This window comes from Thamnophis elegans, chromosome 16 (genome assembly GCF_009769535.1).
Source record: "Thamnophis elegans isolate rThaEle1 chromosome 16, rThaEle1.pri, whole genome shotgun sequence".
In the NCBI taxonomy this organism is placed as follows: Eukaryota; Metazoa; Chordata; class Lepidosauria; order Squamata; family Colubridae; genus Thamnophis; species Thamnophis elegans.
The window spans coordinates 34670133-34687501 of record NC_045556.1 but is presented as its reverse complement, the minus strand read 5'-3'; the positions used below and the strand labels follow the sequence as shown (position 1 = coordinate 34687501).

General features: G+C 44.9%; 2 protein-coding genes across 2 annotated transcripts in view; one reads left to right on the top strand and one right to left on the bottom strand.

The window, feature by feature from the left end:
- The window catches only part of PNPLA7 (patatin like phospholipase domain containing 7), a 66512-nt gene extending 53022 nt beyond the window's left edge, over window positions 1–13490 (bottom strand). Inside the window, 5 exon segments of the mRNA XM_032233548.1 lie at window positions 108–196; window positions 5321–5403; window positions 6518–6605; window positions 8758–8832; window positions 13338–13490. Of these exon segments, the coding sequence (XP_032089439.1) occupies window positions 108–196; window positions 5321–5403; window positions 6518–6605; window positions 8758–8832; window positions 13338–13373 (371 nt within the window). The 5' untranslated portion in view covers window positions 13374–13490.
- A 1959-nt stretch (window positions 13491–15449) lies between these two features.
- On the top strand, window positions 15450–16378 carry MRPL41 (mitochondrial ribosomal protein L41). Its single transcript, XM_032232829.1, has one exon. It carries the CDS (start codon window positions 15504–15506, stop codon window positions 15909–15911), a length of 408 nt encoding a protein of 135 aa, XP_032088720.1. The 5' UTR covers window positions 15450–15503; the 3' UTR covers window positions 15912–16378.
- Window positions 16379–17369: the final 991 nt, after the last annotated feature.

The window sequence follows — 17369 nt, the reverse complement described above, 5'->3', positions numbered from 1 at the left end:
GACTGGCCCAGGTTCCTCCCCAACCTCCTCACTCTCCGCAGGCCACTAGTGGGCCACAACACACACACAGTTTATCCAAAATGCCAAAATTGCTCTGTGAACCTTACCTCTTTGCCAGGCTCAACACCTTGGCCCTTTTCCGCATCCGCTGACGAGGCACCACGTTGCCGACCAGAGAGTTTGGCAGAGTTGTTACCTGCAAGGAAGAATGTTGATGGTGAAGAAAAGCATTCAGGAAAAATGCACCAGGCCTTAGGTTTGCCGAGTGAGTGACGACCATGCAACAGTTAACACAACTGCACCAACAAAGATGTTGCACACAACTGCAGGGAACAAAGCCTACGTAAAAGCCAAAATTCTAAAGACCAACGGTTTCTGAGAAGTGTGGAAATTGCTTGCAAACGTCTTACTGAGCTTTCAAATTTGTCTGCAAAGGGAGCAGATGCCGAACGACAATTCAAGTAATTCTCAATTTATGATCAGTCACTGAATAGAATATAGATTATTCTGTATTCTATATTCTATATCAGTGATAGTCAACCTGGTCCCTACCGCCCACTAGTGGGCGTTCCAGCTTTCATGGTGGGCGGTAGGGGTTTGCTGTAACTCTGCTTGATAAATTTTATAAAGTAAAGTTACTTCCCTACTTTATAAATCACCATTACTGTGGAACCGGTGGGCGGTTAGAAAATTTTACTACTAACAGAGATATAAAAGTGGGCGGTAGGTATAAAAAGGTTGACTACCCCTATTCTATATTCTATATTCTATATTCTATATTCTATATTCTATATTCTATATTCTATATTCTATATTCTATATTCTATATTCTATATTCTATATTCTATATTCTTCTATATTCTATATTCTATATTCTATATTCTATATTCTTCTACATTATTCTACATTATTCTATATTCCGCATTCTACATTCTACATTCGTCTACACTCTACATTCCACATTATTCTATATTATACATTCTACATTATTCTATATTCTATTCTACATTCTACATTATTCTATATTATATATTATTCTATATTCTACATTCCACATCCTACATTCCACATTATTCTATATTCTACATTATTCTATATTCTACATTCCACATTATTCTATATTCTATATTCTATATTTTATATTCTACATTATTCAACATTCTATATTCCATAATATAGAATATGAATTAGAAGTAGAGTACAGTACAGTATAGTAGACTAGACTAGAACAAAACAGGACTTGGAAGGGACCTTAGAGGTCTTCTAGTCCAACCCCCTGCTTAGGCAAGAAACCCTATACCACAACAGACAATAATGACCACATTTTTCATTTAATAACCGCTGCCAGTGGGGGGGGGGGGGGGAGTTTGTAAAATCAGGTCAGTCAAGTGACCAATCTGATTTTATCACCACAAATCCATCCCAGTCATATGTCAAGGACTTCCTTCCTTCCCTCCCTCCCTTTTATTTATCTGCCAGATTTTGCACCTATTTTCCAAACCCTTGCTCTGTTTTAAGGAGGGAAGAGGAAGGGAAAAAAATTGGAAAAAGGAACAGCTACTTATATTGGCTAAGAGGTGGCTGGATATTGGCTGACGGATTAAGGGTGTAGCCACCACACACGAATTCAATAATTGGGATTACATTTCTTTATTGCAGCACCATATTATCCTTAGTGCATTAGCCAATTAAGGGAGAGGGAGTTAATTAATCAGCTAATTAAAGCAAGGGAGATTTATAGGAGCTTCTGAAGGCACCGTTCCTTCCCTTGGCTACTTTCCCTTTCATCTAATCCAAAATCTCAGGAAGGTATATGGAGATCCACCATTTTCCAGGGATTTGTGGACATGGTACAGGTATTCCTCAACTTATAACCATTTGTTTAGGGACTGTTCAATGCGACGACATCACTGAAAAAAGTAACGGATGATTGTTTTTCACACAGTTGTATTCTCATGGTCACATGATCGAACTGCAGATGCTTGGCAACTGACTTGCACTTATGACAGTTCCAGGCTCCCAGGGTGACAGGATCCTTTTGTATCTTTCTGATGGGGAAAGCCAGATTCGCTTAACAACTGTGTTACAGTACTAACTGGAGAACGGCAGCGTTTCATTTGACAACGGTGGGGGGAAGGGTCGTAAAATGGGATAAAATTCCCAATCACTTGCCAACAAAACGTTTGGAATCCATTGTGGTCGTAAGCCGAGGATTGGCTCTTGTGGTTCTACATCTAGATTTATCTATTTTTTATTTATTTTTATTATTTATTTTTATTATTTATTTTTATTATTTATTTTATTATTTATTTTATTCATTTTTATTTTTATTTTATTTGTATTTATATTTATATTATATTTATATTATTTTTATATTATTTATATTTATATTATTGATATTTGTATTTGTATTTATATTTATATTATTGATATTGATATTGATATTATTTATATTGATATTATTTATATTGATATTTATATTTTATTTATTTATTTATTTATTTATTTATAGATCTAGAATTATCTTTGTTGCCAATAAAAGCTAAATATTCCCCTCTCACATCTGTGCTAGCCGTTCCCGACTCTAGGGGGCGGTGCTCATCTCCGTTTCAAAGCCAAAGAGCCAGCGCTGTCCGAAGACGTCTCCGTGGTCATGTGGCCAGCATGACTCAATGCCGAAGGCGCACGGAATGCTGTTCCCTTCCCACCAAAGGTGGTCCCTATTTTTCTACTTGCATTTTGTACACACTTTCTAACTGCTAGGTTGGCAGAAGCTGGGACAAGTCACGGGAGCTCACTCCGTTACGCGATGCTAGGGATTCGAAACCGCTGAACTTTCTTTTGTTTTAAGTTTTTTAAATTTTAATTAAACAAAAACACACACAAAAAAAGAATCATCCTTCATTGCATCTTGTAGAAAGCGTGTCGATTGGTTACCTATAACTTTCGCGCATTTCTTCCACAGTCATTACTTATAGTTCACATTAGTTTATACACTTTAAATCAAAAAATCTTCGTATATCTTACTATCAATGTGCCACAATTCTCATTTGGTTTGGTTTGGATTATTGGATTTATATGCCGCCCTTCTCCCAAGGACTCAGGGCAGCGTACAACATTAAAAAACAACAACACATATTGCAAAAGTTAAAAAAAAATTAAATAGAATATCCAAAACAAACCCAATTAAAATTGACAATGACATTTTTTTTAAAGAAAAATTCGAATTAAAATTAACAATGATCAATAATTTATTTCCTTTTGTTCAGGCCAGGCTGGCTTCCTGGAAAAGTCAACTTTTTAGGGCATGTCGGAAGGACCGGAGGTCGGGGATTATACGAAGCTCCGGGGGGAGCTCATTTCCAGAGGGAAGGCGCTCCCACAGAGAAGACTCTCCCCCTGGGGGTCGCTAGCCGACACTGTCTGGCCGATGGCACCCTAAGGAGGCCAACTCTGTGGGATCGCACTGGACGATGGGAGGCTACTGGTGGCAGTAGGTGGTCTCGCAGGTACCCTGGGCCTAAGGCATGGAGCGCTTTAAAAGTCATAATTTGACTACAATTATACGAACGTGCTTTTGCCTCAAATCCTTCATACTTAAAGAGACAACCACATAATGGCATTCATTAGCTATTTCAAACAAAACCCTCCAATAACATTACACCTTTATGACCCCTTTTAAGAAATGTCAATTAATAAAGTTGCTAAACCTTTCTTCCCCCCTTTCTGATCGACAAGCTCAGCATCTTAGCCCCTGAGCCACCACATCCCTTCGTTGCCAATAGATCTTTGAAAGCTTTTTCAAAGCATTCTTTTTTTTCCCCCAAGAGAGTTGAAATCCTGAACCGGCCAAAATCTGGTTGTTGTTGTGTTTATTTTTCCTTTTGAAGGGTGAAAAACACCCTGTAGGGCCATCGGCTCTTTGCAAAGCTATTAATAAGACTCGACAGAGAGTAAAAAGGCTTATTAGTCATCCAGAGGACGCCTACGCCCCACTCTTCTCACATGTTACCCCCAGGATAAACGAGAGGCTGAACTCCAGCCAAGGTGAGGTTGATGACTATCATTTGCTGAATAGGTCATCCTGGATTTTCCACACTCAATGCTATGCGAATTCAGAGAGGTTGCCACTGGCATCCTCACCTCACCGAGCCAAGAAGACGAGGGTTATAGAAGGACAGGAAACTCCGTTCCCTTCCAGCACGGATGTCGTTACCTAGTTTGATAATGAGATGTCTGCAAGAAATGAAGCTGAGCTCAAGGGGGAACCAGGGGCCCCACAAGTCCTTCTCCTTCTCACAAACCCCACTCCCTTCTAGCACTGATGATGTCATTTAGTTGGGTAATGAAAGCTCAGGGAGCACCAAGGACATCCTTTCTTTCCCATCTTCTTCTTCCTCCTTCTCCTCTTCTCATATCCCATTCCCTTCTAGCACTGATGATGTCACCTAGTAAGGTAATGAACTGCCTGCAAGAAAATCACCAAGCTCAGAGGGCACCAAGGACATCACAGTTCTCCTCCTCCTCCTTTCCCATCTTCTTCTTCCTCCTCCTCCTCCTATACCCCACTCCCTTCCAGCACTGATGATGTCACTTAGTAAGGTAATGAAACGCCTGCAAGAAAATAATCAAGCTCAGAGAGCACCAGGACCCCACAGTTCTCCTCCTTTTCCATCTTCTTCTTCCTCCTCCTCTTCCTCCTCCACCCCATTCCCTTCTGGCACTGATGATGTTACCTAGTAAGGTAAAAAAATGTCTGAAAGAAAGCCACCAAGCTCAGAGGGCACCAGGACCCCACAGTTCTCCTCCTCCTCCTCCTTTCCCATCTTCTTCCTCCTCCTCCTTCTCCTCCTCCTCCTCTACCCCATTCCCTTCTGGCACTGATGATGTCACCTAGTAAGGTAATGAAATGCCTGCAAGAAAACCACCAAGCTCAGAGAGCACCAAGGACACCACAGTTCTCCCCCTCCTCCTCCCTGCATACCTCAATCCTTCTAGTACTGATGATGTTACCTAGTTGGGTCACAAAACGCCTGCAAGAAAACCACCACGTTCAGAGAGCACCAAGGACCCCACAGTTCTCCTCCTTTCCCATCTTCTTCTTCCTCCTCCTCCTACGCCCCACTCCCTTTCTGGCAGTGATGACGTCACCTAGCAAGGTAATGAAACGTTTGCAAGAAAACCACCACAGTTTAACTCTGAGCTCTCGCTCTGAAGCCCAGGAGAGTTTAAAGCAATCACGGAATCCAGCCGCTGGTGGATCGCATCTGAACTCAGCCTAAGCTCACCACGGACCTTCGCTCGGCTGAGGGGCCCTTACCTTCCGCATGATCTTACGCCCATAGAACATCACTTTGTCTCTCTTGCGAAACCTGTACTGGGGCACATGTGCCTGGGATTGTTCTGAAAAGCAAAGGAAGATTCATCACCTTGGGGTCCACTTTCACAAGCAGTCTAATTTGCAGTAGTATCCAAGATACAGAAAGAGAAGCATAGGCTACTTCACTTTATCTAAGACTCTCCTCCTAAGTCAATTTTATTTGTTTGTTGGTATCTTGCCTTTATTCTTTTTAGAAATGACTTAAGGCAGCGAACAAACACCCCTCCCTCCTCCTATTTTCCCCACAACTACCCTGTGAGGAGGGATTGGCCCAAGGTCACCCAGCCTGCTTTCCTGCCTAAGGTGGGACTAGAATTCCCAGTCTCCTGGTGATTGGCCCAAAGTCACCCGCTTGGCTTTCATGCCTAAGGCGGGAGTAGAATTCCCAGTCTCCTGGTGATTGGCCCAAAGTCACCCGCTTGGCATGCCTAAGGCGGGACTAGAATTCCCAGTCTCCTGGTGATTGGCCCAAAGTCACCCGCTTGGCTTTCATGCCTAAGGCGGGACTAGAATTCCCAGTCTCCTGGTGATTGGCCCAAAGTCACCCCCTTGGCTTTCATGCCTAAGGCGGGACTAGAATTCTCAGTCTCCTGGTGATTGGCCCAAAGTCATCCACTTGGCTTTCATGCCTAAGGTGGGACTAGAATTCCCAGTCTCCTTGTGATTGGCCCTGTCACCCGCTTGGCATGCCTAAGGAGGGACTAGAATTCCCAATTTCCTGGTGATTGGCCCAAAGTCACCCGCTTGGCTTTCATGCCTAAGGAGGGACTAGAATTCCCAGTTTCCTGGTGATTGGCCCAAAGTCATCCACTTAGCTTTCATGCCTAAGGAGGGACTAGAACTCACCGTCTTCTGGTGATTGGCCCAAAGTCACCTAGCCAGCTTTCATGCCTAAGGCAGGACTAGAACTCACGGTCTCCTACTTTCTAGCCTGGTGTGTTAACCACTAGGCCAAATTTGATTCTTGGAGACCCATTTCTGCTGCATTATTATGACCCGCTCATTATTTCCCACAGGCTGAGAAATCTGGTCCAACCATTTCTTAACCTCTCCAGTCGCTCTGCCGTGCGGAAAGAAACACCTTCCGTTCACCTCTGTTACCCAGACATGGGGTTCGTGCTAAGCAATCAGACTTACTTGATTCCTTCACCTTCTTGTACACAAAATACACCACGATCCCAATCAGCGACAAGGCCACTGCGGCGCCGATGGCTATCCCGGTTAACTGCGGACAGAAGTGAGATAGGAAAAGTTCATTTTCAACCCTAGGCAAACATGGAGTTCTTCGGCGCTCTCAGAGCTTGGTGGTTTTCTGCCGGACGTTTCATGACCCAACGAGGTCACATCATCAGTGTTAGAAGGGAGTGGGGTTTGCTCTATTGATATATGTCAGGTACTGAGGATTTAATAGCTGCCAGCTGATGCAAGGTTGTAAGCTGTAAACTGTAAGCTGATGCAATGAGGATGATTCAGCAATATAGTTATCGCCTCTTTAAGACTCTGATGCGGTCCACACAAGTCATTTACTGTTTTAAGAGGTGTCTATGTATAGGTAGCCATTAGAGGGCGTCTCTTTCTCTCTCTCTCGTCATGTATCTCATTTCTCTCCTTGTGTCCATAGCTGAGTGGTAAGTGATTTATCTACAGTGTGTATGTCTGTATATATTTGCATATAAACCACTATTAATTGTCTAAAGGCTGTGTGTGCTGTGTTTTCCTCCTGGGTTTATCTCATGATAGTCACGCTGCCAAAACTCTGACAATATACCATCCCTTCTAGCACTGATGATGTTCCCTGGTTGGGTCATGAAACATCTGCAAGAAAACAACTAAGCTCGGGGAGCACCAAGGATCCTTCATTTCAACCTCAGCTACCAATATTCTCTTCTTATCAAACCTAAATATGTTCAAATACTGTTTTTCTAGTAATAAAGGTGGTGATTCATGATCATGTGACCATGGGACGCGGTCATTGGCTGTAAATGTGGACTGGCAACCATAATGTGATCACGTGACCTACAGGGGAGGGGCCACTGGAACTTTGCATCCTATAAACAGTCCCGGGGAAGTCTGCTAAGTGACCGCTTGAGAGCTATGTTTTGATCTAGGCTTTCTGAGAAAGCATAAATCACAATCTTAGTCCCCAAAACCTTTTTCTTTAAACGGCTGTGAACTATATTCATCCACAGCCCGGAATGATTTACAAACAGTTTGTGAAGATTCCGACAGACGTCTGCTTGAGTTGCCGCAGCCTTTCAGGGTAAGGTTGATAAGCACCCGCCTTTATCTCCCTTGAAACACTGCCAGAGACCTAACTGCCCATTAGTTTTGCAAGGCCAAACACTGAGCACAGAGTCAAACAGGAGTTCTCAGAGCTTGAACCGACTAGATGAACTAATTGCTTCCTGCAAAGGCTCATGTCCATTCACTCCTCTTTTATGTCTTATGGGAACGGTCAATCATCTCCAAGTCTTACTCCCGAGTCGGTCTTTTGGTCTTAATTGTGCTTGCCTTCTGGCAGCTCTGCGCATGCACGCACTAGGAACAGGCTCCCCTTGTTCCTCTGCCTTGCTGATGTCAGGCTCCGGAGCCAGCATATAACTAACTACCAGATGGCCCTGGGCCCCTCTCTGCCTCCAACGCAGAGCCCTCGTCCGAGCCTTCCCCAGACTCCAGGACTGGCCCATCTTCCTCCCCAACCTCCTCACTGTCTGAATCTGCTGCCAGCTGCACAGGCCGCTGGCCACAACAGGCTACCTGTGTTGGGTTAGTTTAATAAGTTCCTAATCTGGAGCAACCAAAAATCAATGCTCCAGATGTGAAGCGGGAGAAAACGAGCATCTTTATCGCTTCCAATCAGCCAAAAGAAAAAAAAACATTCTTATAAATTCATCATCACCCCAGTGCCCATCTTAGAACAGATCTTCTTATGCTGTTTTGGAGGTCATGCTGTCCTCTTTACATGTACTGAGTCAAATAGATTTAAATTGAAATATTCACAATGACTAATTGCCCTTTACATTCATGCATTCGCAAATCACATTTATACGGGATCTTAGGCTGTTTTGGAGGCCACGATATTCTCTTTACAGATCGGGCGACTTGGTGACTATGTGGGACTAACCAGAATGTGCAGATTCCTGGGCTGCATTAATAAACTGCAATCTCCAGGTCTGATTAGGACATGACTAATCAAACAACACCATCACTTTAATGTTTATTACAGCCGTCATAATCCTCTAATTTTGGTTAGGAGGGAAGGCAACGCGGACGGGGGAAATTGGGTGTGATCTAAAAGCAGGGTTTTTCCTGCTTGGAACAGGCATGCAAATGAGAACGCTTGTTTCAAACGTTCCCAAAACGCTCCCCAACGTTACCATGGTTGTCTGAATCCGGTCTTCTACAAACTGGAGAACTCGGGTTCGTAGGTCAGAACTTGTTAAGAAGCTCACCTAAAGGATAAAAGGACCAAAGGTATTAAAATATGTTGGAGGAGAAGCAACATTTTCTCCCCAGAGATGTAGAGAAGATTTTGTGGCTCAGGGACTAAGATACTGAGCTTGTCGATCAGAAAGGTCGGCGGTTCGAATCCCTAGCGCCATGTAACGGGTTGAGCTCCTGTGACTTGTCCCAGCTTCTGCCAACCGAGCAGTTTGAAAGCACGTAAAAAATGCAAGTAGAAAAATAGGAACCACCTTTGGTAGGAAGGGAATAGCGTTCCGTACGCCTTCGTCATTAAGTTATGCCGGCCACATGACCACGGAGACGTCTTCGGACAGCGCTGGCTGTTCGGCTTCAAAACAGAGATGAGCACCGCCCCCTAGAGTCGGGAACAACTAGCACAGATGTACGAGGGGAACCTTAACCTTTTTTTTGAAAACTGACAAGCTCAGAAATGAAAACAAGTGAACGATTCTTCTGAAGAGAATCCCTGATTTTCCAGCCAATGATTTTAATCTCCGCTTCAAACTCTCTGCTCATGGTTTTGTCTTCACATCAAAATAAGGAAAAATCTCCTAAATTTCTTTTCTAAAAGAGCCGTTTCTCTTTATAAATCATCAGGGTTTGGGGATCAGGGTTTGGTGACCCAGCTTGCTTCCCTCAAAAATTCTGGCTCCTTTGTTTGAAAGAACCAACAACAACATCAGAACCAAACCCAAGGGCTTGGCAGCAGTTAGTAAGGCAAATGCACACAACTCTTAACTTTCAAGGGTTGCGTGGTGACTGGACAAGCGATGCCATCTAATGGTGGCGAACAAAAGCAAAACAACGCGATGAAGTTTCCATTTTTTAGGTCCAAGTAGTTAAACAATGGCAAAATCAGCCGAGCAAAACGTCCTCTTTATTTCTTTTCTCAAACCAATGCACAAGGCAAGCGCATTATTCTCTCCCAAGAAAAACTCAGAAAGCACACACACACACACACACACAAACACCGACAACCCATTTAAGGCTGGCCGATTTGTAGGTTTGCTGACATGCAACAGTCACAGTTCTGGGGCATGATTCAATCTAAACTGTTGTCATTTTGTGCCTGAACATGACTTTTACAATTCAAACAAGGGCGTGGGCCAGAAAGAGAACTTCCATGCTAATCCAACAAACAGAAGACAAGATAACAGGAAGAGAAAATAAAATACAGGTTGTTCATTCTTCCTCTTGCAACCACAGAGGAGCCCAATGTTTCTGCTAAGCGGGTTTTCTCGCCACCGTTGTTAAGTGAATCACTGCAGTTGTTCAGTTAATAACACGGTTGGGAAGTGAATCGTTGACTTTTTCCTTGTCAAAAGGTCCCAAAAAAATGGATCACACCACAACCATCATAATTATGAATAAGTCATAATCAAGTGCCTGAATTTTGATCACCTACCCATGGGGGAATACCACAATGGTGAAGGCCAAATATGGCTTTTTCAGGCTTGTGCCTTGGCGTGCAATGAGACAAATTGAGACAGGAAGATGGTTTTATTACAATTTATCAGAATATTCAGACAAAAGGGAATCCTCATTCAAAGAGAAATCCCCGATCTTCAGCCGACATACCCTTTTGTCGTTAATATAATAAAGAAATCTGAAAGAGGAAAGTTGATTAGACAGGATAATGGCATTAAGGTCAAGGTTCCCCTCGAACATATGTGCTACTCGTTCCTGACTCTAGGGGAGGTGCTCATCTCTGTTTCAAAGCCGAAGAGCCAGCGCTGTCCAAAGATGTCTCCATGGTCATGTGGCCAGCATGACTCAATGCCGAAGGCGCACAGAACGCTGTTCCCTTCCCACCAAAGGTGGTGCCTATTTTTCTACTTGCATTTTTATGTGCTTTCGAACGGCTAGGTTGGCAGAAGCTCACTCCATTGCGCAGTGCTTGGGATTTGAACCGCCGAACTGCTGACCTTTCTGATCGACAAGCTCAGCGTTTTAGCCACTGAGCCACCGCGTCCCATAATATAATAGCAAACATGTTTATTAAAATGAGGTCTGAAGGGGCATAAATTGTAAGGATGAAGATTGTTTAGGGTTCACAAAAGAGATAAGCCAGACTCCAATTTGTACTAACAAACTTTTCTTATCAGGAGCTGGTCTCCAGCTTGTTTATCCGTTTAGGAATGTTAAAAGCTAATAAAACACTTTAAAAGAGAGGATATCAATCAGATTAAAATACAAAGCAACTATGTCAGTTAACCAATTACAAAACCCATGTCATTTGCCCCTCCTGGCTTTTTTCGGTGTCATCGTAACCCTGAACGGTCGCTAAATGAACCGTAAGGCCAGGGTTAACAGAAGCAGGGTAAAACAGGCGCGAGGGATGCAAATAACAGCAATTATATCCTATTTAGACTGAAATGGGAAGCATAATTAGAGGGTTAGCAAGCAGCGCCAAAGAATTTGTAGGAAAAGTGGGCTTAGAATTAATGGAAATAAATTCAAAAGGATACATGGAATTCAGCTAGAGTTAAAGAACAGCAAAGAAGTGCTGTATCCATCAACCAATATTTAACAAAAATGCTCTTTTGTTTTTCCCCCCCCAGGATACAAGTTAGAATTTTGGCAAGCAAGGAAGCAGGAATTCTTAGACACAACGTTTCTGTTTAAAATACAGTATATGTTTATTCCATGTGGAAACAAAGATATAATAAATAGGCTACCCAAAAGGGAAAAAAAAAACATTTACTTGGCGGGGAATGAGCTACCAGTGGAAGAAACTTTTCTTAACAAATAACAAAGGAGTTGTACAGTTAATCCTCGACTTGCAACGAGCTTGTTTAGTGACTCCGCACCATTTTTCACGCTTACGACCGCTATGGCATTTTGATCATATGATCAAAATTCAGCCGCTCGACAAGGGGTTCATATTTATGACGGTTGTGGGGTCACGTGAGGATCACTTAGCAAGTGTGGCGATTCACTTCCGAAACGTGGCAAGAAAAGTTGTAAAAAGGGGGCAAAACTCACTTAACAAATTTCTCACTTAGCAGCACAATTTTTGGGCTCAGTGTGGTCGTAAGTAAAGGACTACCGGTAGTTTTTCTCCTTGAGGAATAAATGCAATCAAATCACTCCAATAAATACACACAATCATTAACCATACAAAGGAAACCGCTAATAAAAGACCAACACGAATGTTAAAAAATACACGTGGAAAGAAAGCCACACGCTGACATTTCATAAGCAGAGGAAGTGAAAAGAGGATGGGAAATTGGGAAGGTGTGAAGGGAGATTCTGACATTAACCATGTTTGTTGGGACCAGGATTGAATGATTCGACACCACGCAGCCAACAAGACTGAAATTGACACCACTCTGGCTGGGAATCTTAGGAGTCGTAGTTCCATCGTTTCCCCCCATTTTATTTACAGTCCCAGACTGCACAACTTAAAAAGAACAAGTCACTTTTAAAAGACCAATACAAAAATTAAAATACAGGTGGTGGTGGTGGTGGGGAAAACCCCAAATCTGAAATAATTCATAATCAGAGGGAGATAACCTAGATAGAAACGTGTGAAGGGGGACCCTGGCATTAAACCATGTTGGCTGGAACTGGGATGGATTGGTTTAACCCCAATTGCCCCCCTTGGTCACCCTGCCAAGACTGAAATTACGAAACGCAGAAGAGCAGAAGCCGAAGGGACCCTGGAGGTCTTCTAGTCCAACCCCCTGCTCAAGCAGGAGACCCCCAATCTATCCCATTCTGAGCAAAGTCCCTGTACCTCAAGGTTGGGGACAGTGGGAGTTGTAGTCCCCCTCCCCAACCTGGTGGAGAGGGGACCCGCAGACCCCACTCTACCCCCCTCCCCGGCCGGGGACGCTGGGAGTTGTAGTCCTCCTCCCCAACCTGGCAGAGATGGGACCCGCAGACCCCACTCTACCCCCCCCTCTCCGGCTGGGGATGCTGGGAGTTGTAGTCCTCCTCCCCAACCTGGCAGAGATGGGACCCGCAGACCCCACTCTACCCCCCTCCCCGGCTGGGGACGCTGGGAGTTGTAGTCCTCCTCCCCAACCTGGCAGAGATGGGACCCGCAGACCCCACTCTACCCCCCCCTCTCCGGCTGGGGACGCTGGGAGTTGTAGTCCTCCTCCCCAACCTGGCGGAGAGGGGACCCGCAGACCCCACTCTACCCCCCCCTCTCCGGCTGGGGACGCTGGGAGTTGTAGTCCTCCTCCCCAACCTGGCGGAGAGGGGACCCGCAGACCCCACTCTACCCCCCCCTCTCCGGCTGGGGACGCTGGGAGTTGTAGTCCTCCTCCCCAACCTGGCAGAGATGGGACCCGCAGACCCCACTCTACCCCCCCCCTCCCCGGCTGGGGACGCTGGGAGTTGTAGTCCTCCTCCCCAACCTGGCGGAGAGGGGACCCGCAGACCCCACTCTACCCCCCCCTCTCCGGCTGGGGATGCTGGGAGTTGTAGTCCAGGCGTCCCATGGGGTTTGTGGGGAGCCCCGGGCGCGGAGAAGCGACCCTACCTGGCGGTCGGAGAGGGAGGCTCCCGCGCCCTCCATGGCCGGGACGGAGGGAGGCAGAGGGGGGGCGGCGGCGGTGCTAACGGCTGCCCGGCGGAGGGCGCCGCCCGAGGTCAGGGGTCATTCTTGGGGGCGGGCGAGGCGGGGACGACCCACCCTCCGCCCCGCCCCCCCTCGCGTCACTTCCGCCCGTCAGGGATCCCCTGGGGGTGCGGGCTTCTGCCAGGTGAGGCCCCGCCGCTCCCATCCGCCCCAGCCGGGATGGGTGCGGTAGTCCAAGCCTGGAGGGGCGGCCTGGAGGAGGTGCTGATAATGAGACACCAGCTAATGAAGCGTAGTCGCAGAGGAAGGAGAAGAGCTCGCTTAAGGAGGCTGGGGGGGACATGGGCAAAAGGGGCTTTCCTCCATCTACGGGGGGGGGGCTCCCAAAATCCTCCACCCACCCTCCCAAAATCTGGAAGAATGGAATAGAACAGTGTTTCTCAACCTTGTCAACTTGAAGATGTCTGGACTTCAACTCCCAGAATTCCCCAGCCAGCATTCGCTGGCTGGGGAATTCTGGGAGTTGAAGTCCAGACATCTTCAAGTTGACAAGGTTGAGAAACACTGGAATAGAATGATGTGATGTGGAGTGGAATGGAACACAATACATAAGAGAAGAGTATATAATACAACCCAATACAAAAGATAATGCAATCCAATACATAAGAGAAGAGAATACAGCACAATACAAAAGATAATACAATATAATACATAAGAGAACACAAGACAATACATGAGAGAATACAATGCAACACAATACAAGAGATAATGCAATCCAATACATAAGAGAACACAATACAATACATAAGAGAAGAGAATACAACACAATGCAAAAGATAATTCAATATAATACATAAGAGAACACAAGGCAATACATGAGAGAATACAATACAACACAATACAAGAGATAATGCAATCCAATACATAAGAGAACACAATACAATACATAAGAGAAGAGAATACAACACAAAGCAAAAGATAATACAATATAATACATAAGAGAACACAAGACAATACATGAGAGAATACAATGCAACACAATACAAGAGATAATGCAATCCAATACATAAGAGAACACAATACAATACATAAGAGAAGAGAATACAACACAATGCAAAAGATAATTCAATATAATACATAAGAGAACACAAGACAATACATGAGAGAATACAATACAACACAATACAAGAGATAATGCAATCCAATACATAAGAGAACACAATACAATACATAAGAGAAGAGAATACAACACAAAGCAAAAGATAATACAATATAATACATAAGAGAAGAGCATTCAGTTTTGGTCACAAAGATGTAAAAAAGATGTGGAGACTCTAGAAAGAGTGCGGAGAAGAGCAACAAAGAGGATTAGGGGACTGGAGGCTAAAACATATGAAGAAAGGTTGCAGGAACTGGGTAGGTCTACTTTAATGAAAAGAAGGACTAGGGGAGACAGGATAACAGTCTTCCGATATCTCAGAAGCTGCCACAAAGAAGAGGGAGTCAAGCTGTTCTCCAAAGCACCTGAGGGCAGGAGAAGAAGCAATGGGTGGAAACTAATCCAGGAGAGAAGCAACTTAGAACTGAGGAGGAATTTTCTGACAGTTAGAATCATTAATCAGTGGGACAGAATTTGCCTCCAGAAGTTGTGAATGCCCCAACACTGGAAGTCTTTGAGAAGATGTTGGATAGCCATCTGTCTAAAACGGTATAGGGTTTCCTGCCTAGGCAGGGGGTTGGACTAGACGACCTCCAAGGTCCCTTCCAACTCTACTATTGTATTGTATTGAATATAACTGTAGTTGATAATAAAAATTTTAATAAATAAATACATCTCCATTCTCAGCAGTTGCATCTCTCTTCGCCTTTTCGTAGCTCTACGCTCACGGGCTTCCCCCGCCGAGCAGAAGGAATCCCGAATCAAACTCCCAATCAGGAGGCATTCCCTGCGGTGGGCGTGGCTACTGGCCCAAGCTCCTGGATCCGATTGGTTAAAACCACGCCCTATCCGAACAGGACTTGAGTAAGGGAGAGGCGGATTGGTGGGGCGTCTGGACGTCCCAATCGCAAGCGGCGATGTTGCGGAGGTGAGGAGCTGAGCGGCCGCAACCGCCGCAGTCGTTCGCCATGGGTCTCCTGGGCGAGGTGACGCGAGGCCTGGTCCGCGGCGCCGACCGCATGTCGGCCTGGACGAGCAAGCGGGGCCCGCGGACCTTCTTCAAGAGCCGCGGCTGCAAAGTCTTCGGCTGCATCACGTCGAGCCGCAAGTTCCGCCTGGAGAAGGACCAGGTGCCGGTGCTGATGGTGCCGGATCTGGCGGGCTTCAAGCTGAAGGCCTACGTCTCCTACCGGGCACCCGCGGGTAGCGAGCCGCCCCTGACCGCCCGCACCCTCTTCCAGCAGACCGCCGCGCCTCTGATCGAGAAGGACGTCAAGGGAGGCACCTTCGACCCCGACGCCCTGGAGAAGTACGGCTTCGAGCCCAGCCAGGAGGGGAAGCTCTTCAGGCTCTTCCCCAAGAACTTCGTGCGCTAGCGGGCGGAAGGAATGAAAGGAAGGAATGAAAGAAAAGATAAAAGAGAAACACACACACACCCAGTGGAGACAAATTGTCCCCCAGGACTGCAACTTTATTGAACCCTTTCAAATACAGGATCGAAAGCAGAGGAAAAAAGACTATTGAAAGCAGAGGGAAAAGATACAATTTCCTGGAAGAAAAAACACAATTTCCTGGAAGGAGAGAGAGGAAAAAATAATTTATTGGAATAATAGGGAAAAAGATACAATTTCCTGGAAGAAGAGGGAGGAAAAAAGACAATTTCCTGAAAGAAGAGGGAAGAAAAAAGAATTTATTGGAAGAAGACGGGTAAAGACACAATTTCCTGGAGGAAGAGGGGGCAGGAAGTGACAATTTTCCTGGAAGACATAATTTCCCGGTAGTAGAGGGAGGAAAAAAGACAATTTCTTGGAAGAGAAAGGAGAAGACACAATTTCCTGGAAGAAGAGAAGACAGATGAAGAACAACAGAGTTGGAAGGGACCTTGGAGGTCTTCTAGCCCAACCCCCTGCTCGATCAAGAGACTCTATACCATTTTGGACAATGGCTGTCGAGTCTCTTCTTAAAAACCTCTAGTGATGGAGCACCCTTAATTTACATTTATATTTAATCTACATTTATATTTCTCTCAATCTATAGCAGTTCCTCCAAAAGGGACTTATGGAACAGATCATTTTGGGGAGGAGGGTTAAGAATGAAGAGAATGCAGATATTATACCTCCCTGCCTGGGAAGTGTTGATGTTTCTCCTTTGAAACTTGTGTCCGGAAAAGCCTTTAATATATTTGTTTCTCTGTGGAGTCATTGGTGGTCTCTGTTCAAAGTAAAATGCCTGGGAACAGGTCTTGCAAGGGTTGGGAAATGCCGGTTACTAAAAGGATGGCTGTGGAGTTTGGGCACTGAATTTGGTGGGGAGGAAAGGCTCCTGGTTTTCTGTGCAGCTCAGATTTACATAAATGAAATGATCCTTTTCACAAAAAGAAAAAAAAATAGCATATTTATAAGAGTTCTCATATGTTCAGGGAATGAACTGCCATTTTTAAACCTGACGATACTTAGCTATGATTTCCTCAATTGGTTATGTTTAAACTAGCAAATCCTTGCATACACATTCCCTAGGACAGGGGTCGGCAACCTTAAACACTCAAAGAGCCATTTGGACCACAGAAAAGAAAACACCGGGAGCCACGAAACCCTTCCCATGCCTGACTATTTCCTGGCCAGCCACAGAACTAGCATATGTAGTTGAGTTTAACATTCTCTACACAGGCTAATTTGGCCCAGTCCAAAGTAGTTTTTGACACAAGCTTTGATACTTGTGACTCTTAATCTATATATATATAAAAGCGAAATAGCATTCATGCATCACAAAATCTCCAGAACCGTAAAGCCTACAAACTTGAAATTTGGCACGTAGACTTCTAGTGCTCGCTAAGA

Excerpts from the sequence above, each read along its gene's own strand:
- MRPL41 (XM_032232829.1), top strand. The coding sequence starts at position 15,504 with ATGGGTCTCCTGGGCGAGGTGACGCGAGGCCTGGTCCGCGGCGCCGAC.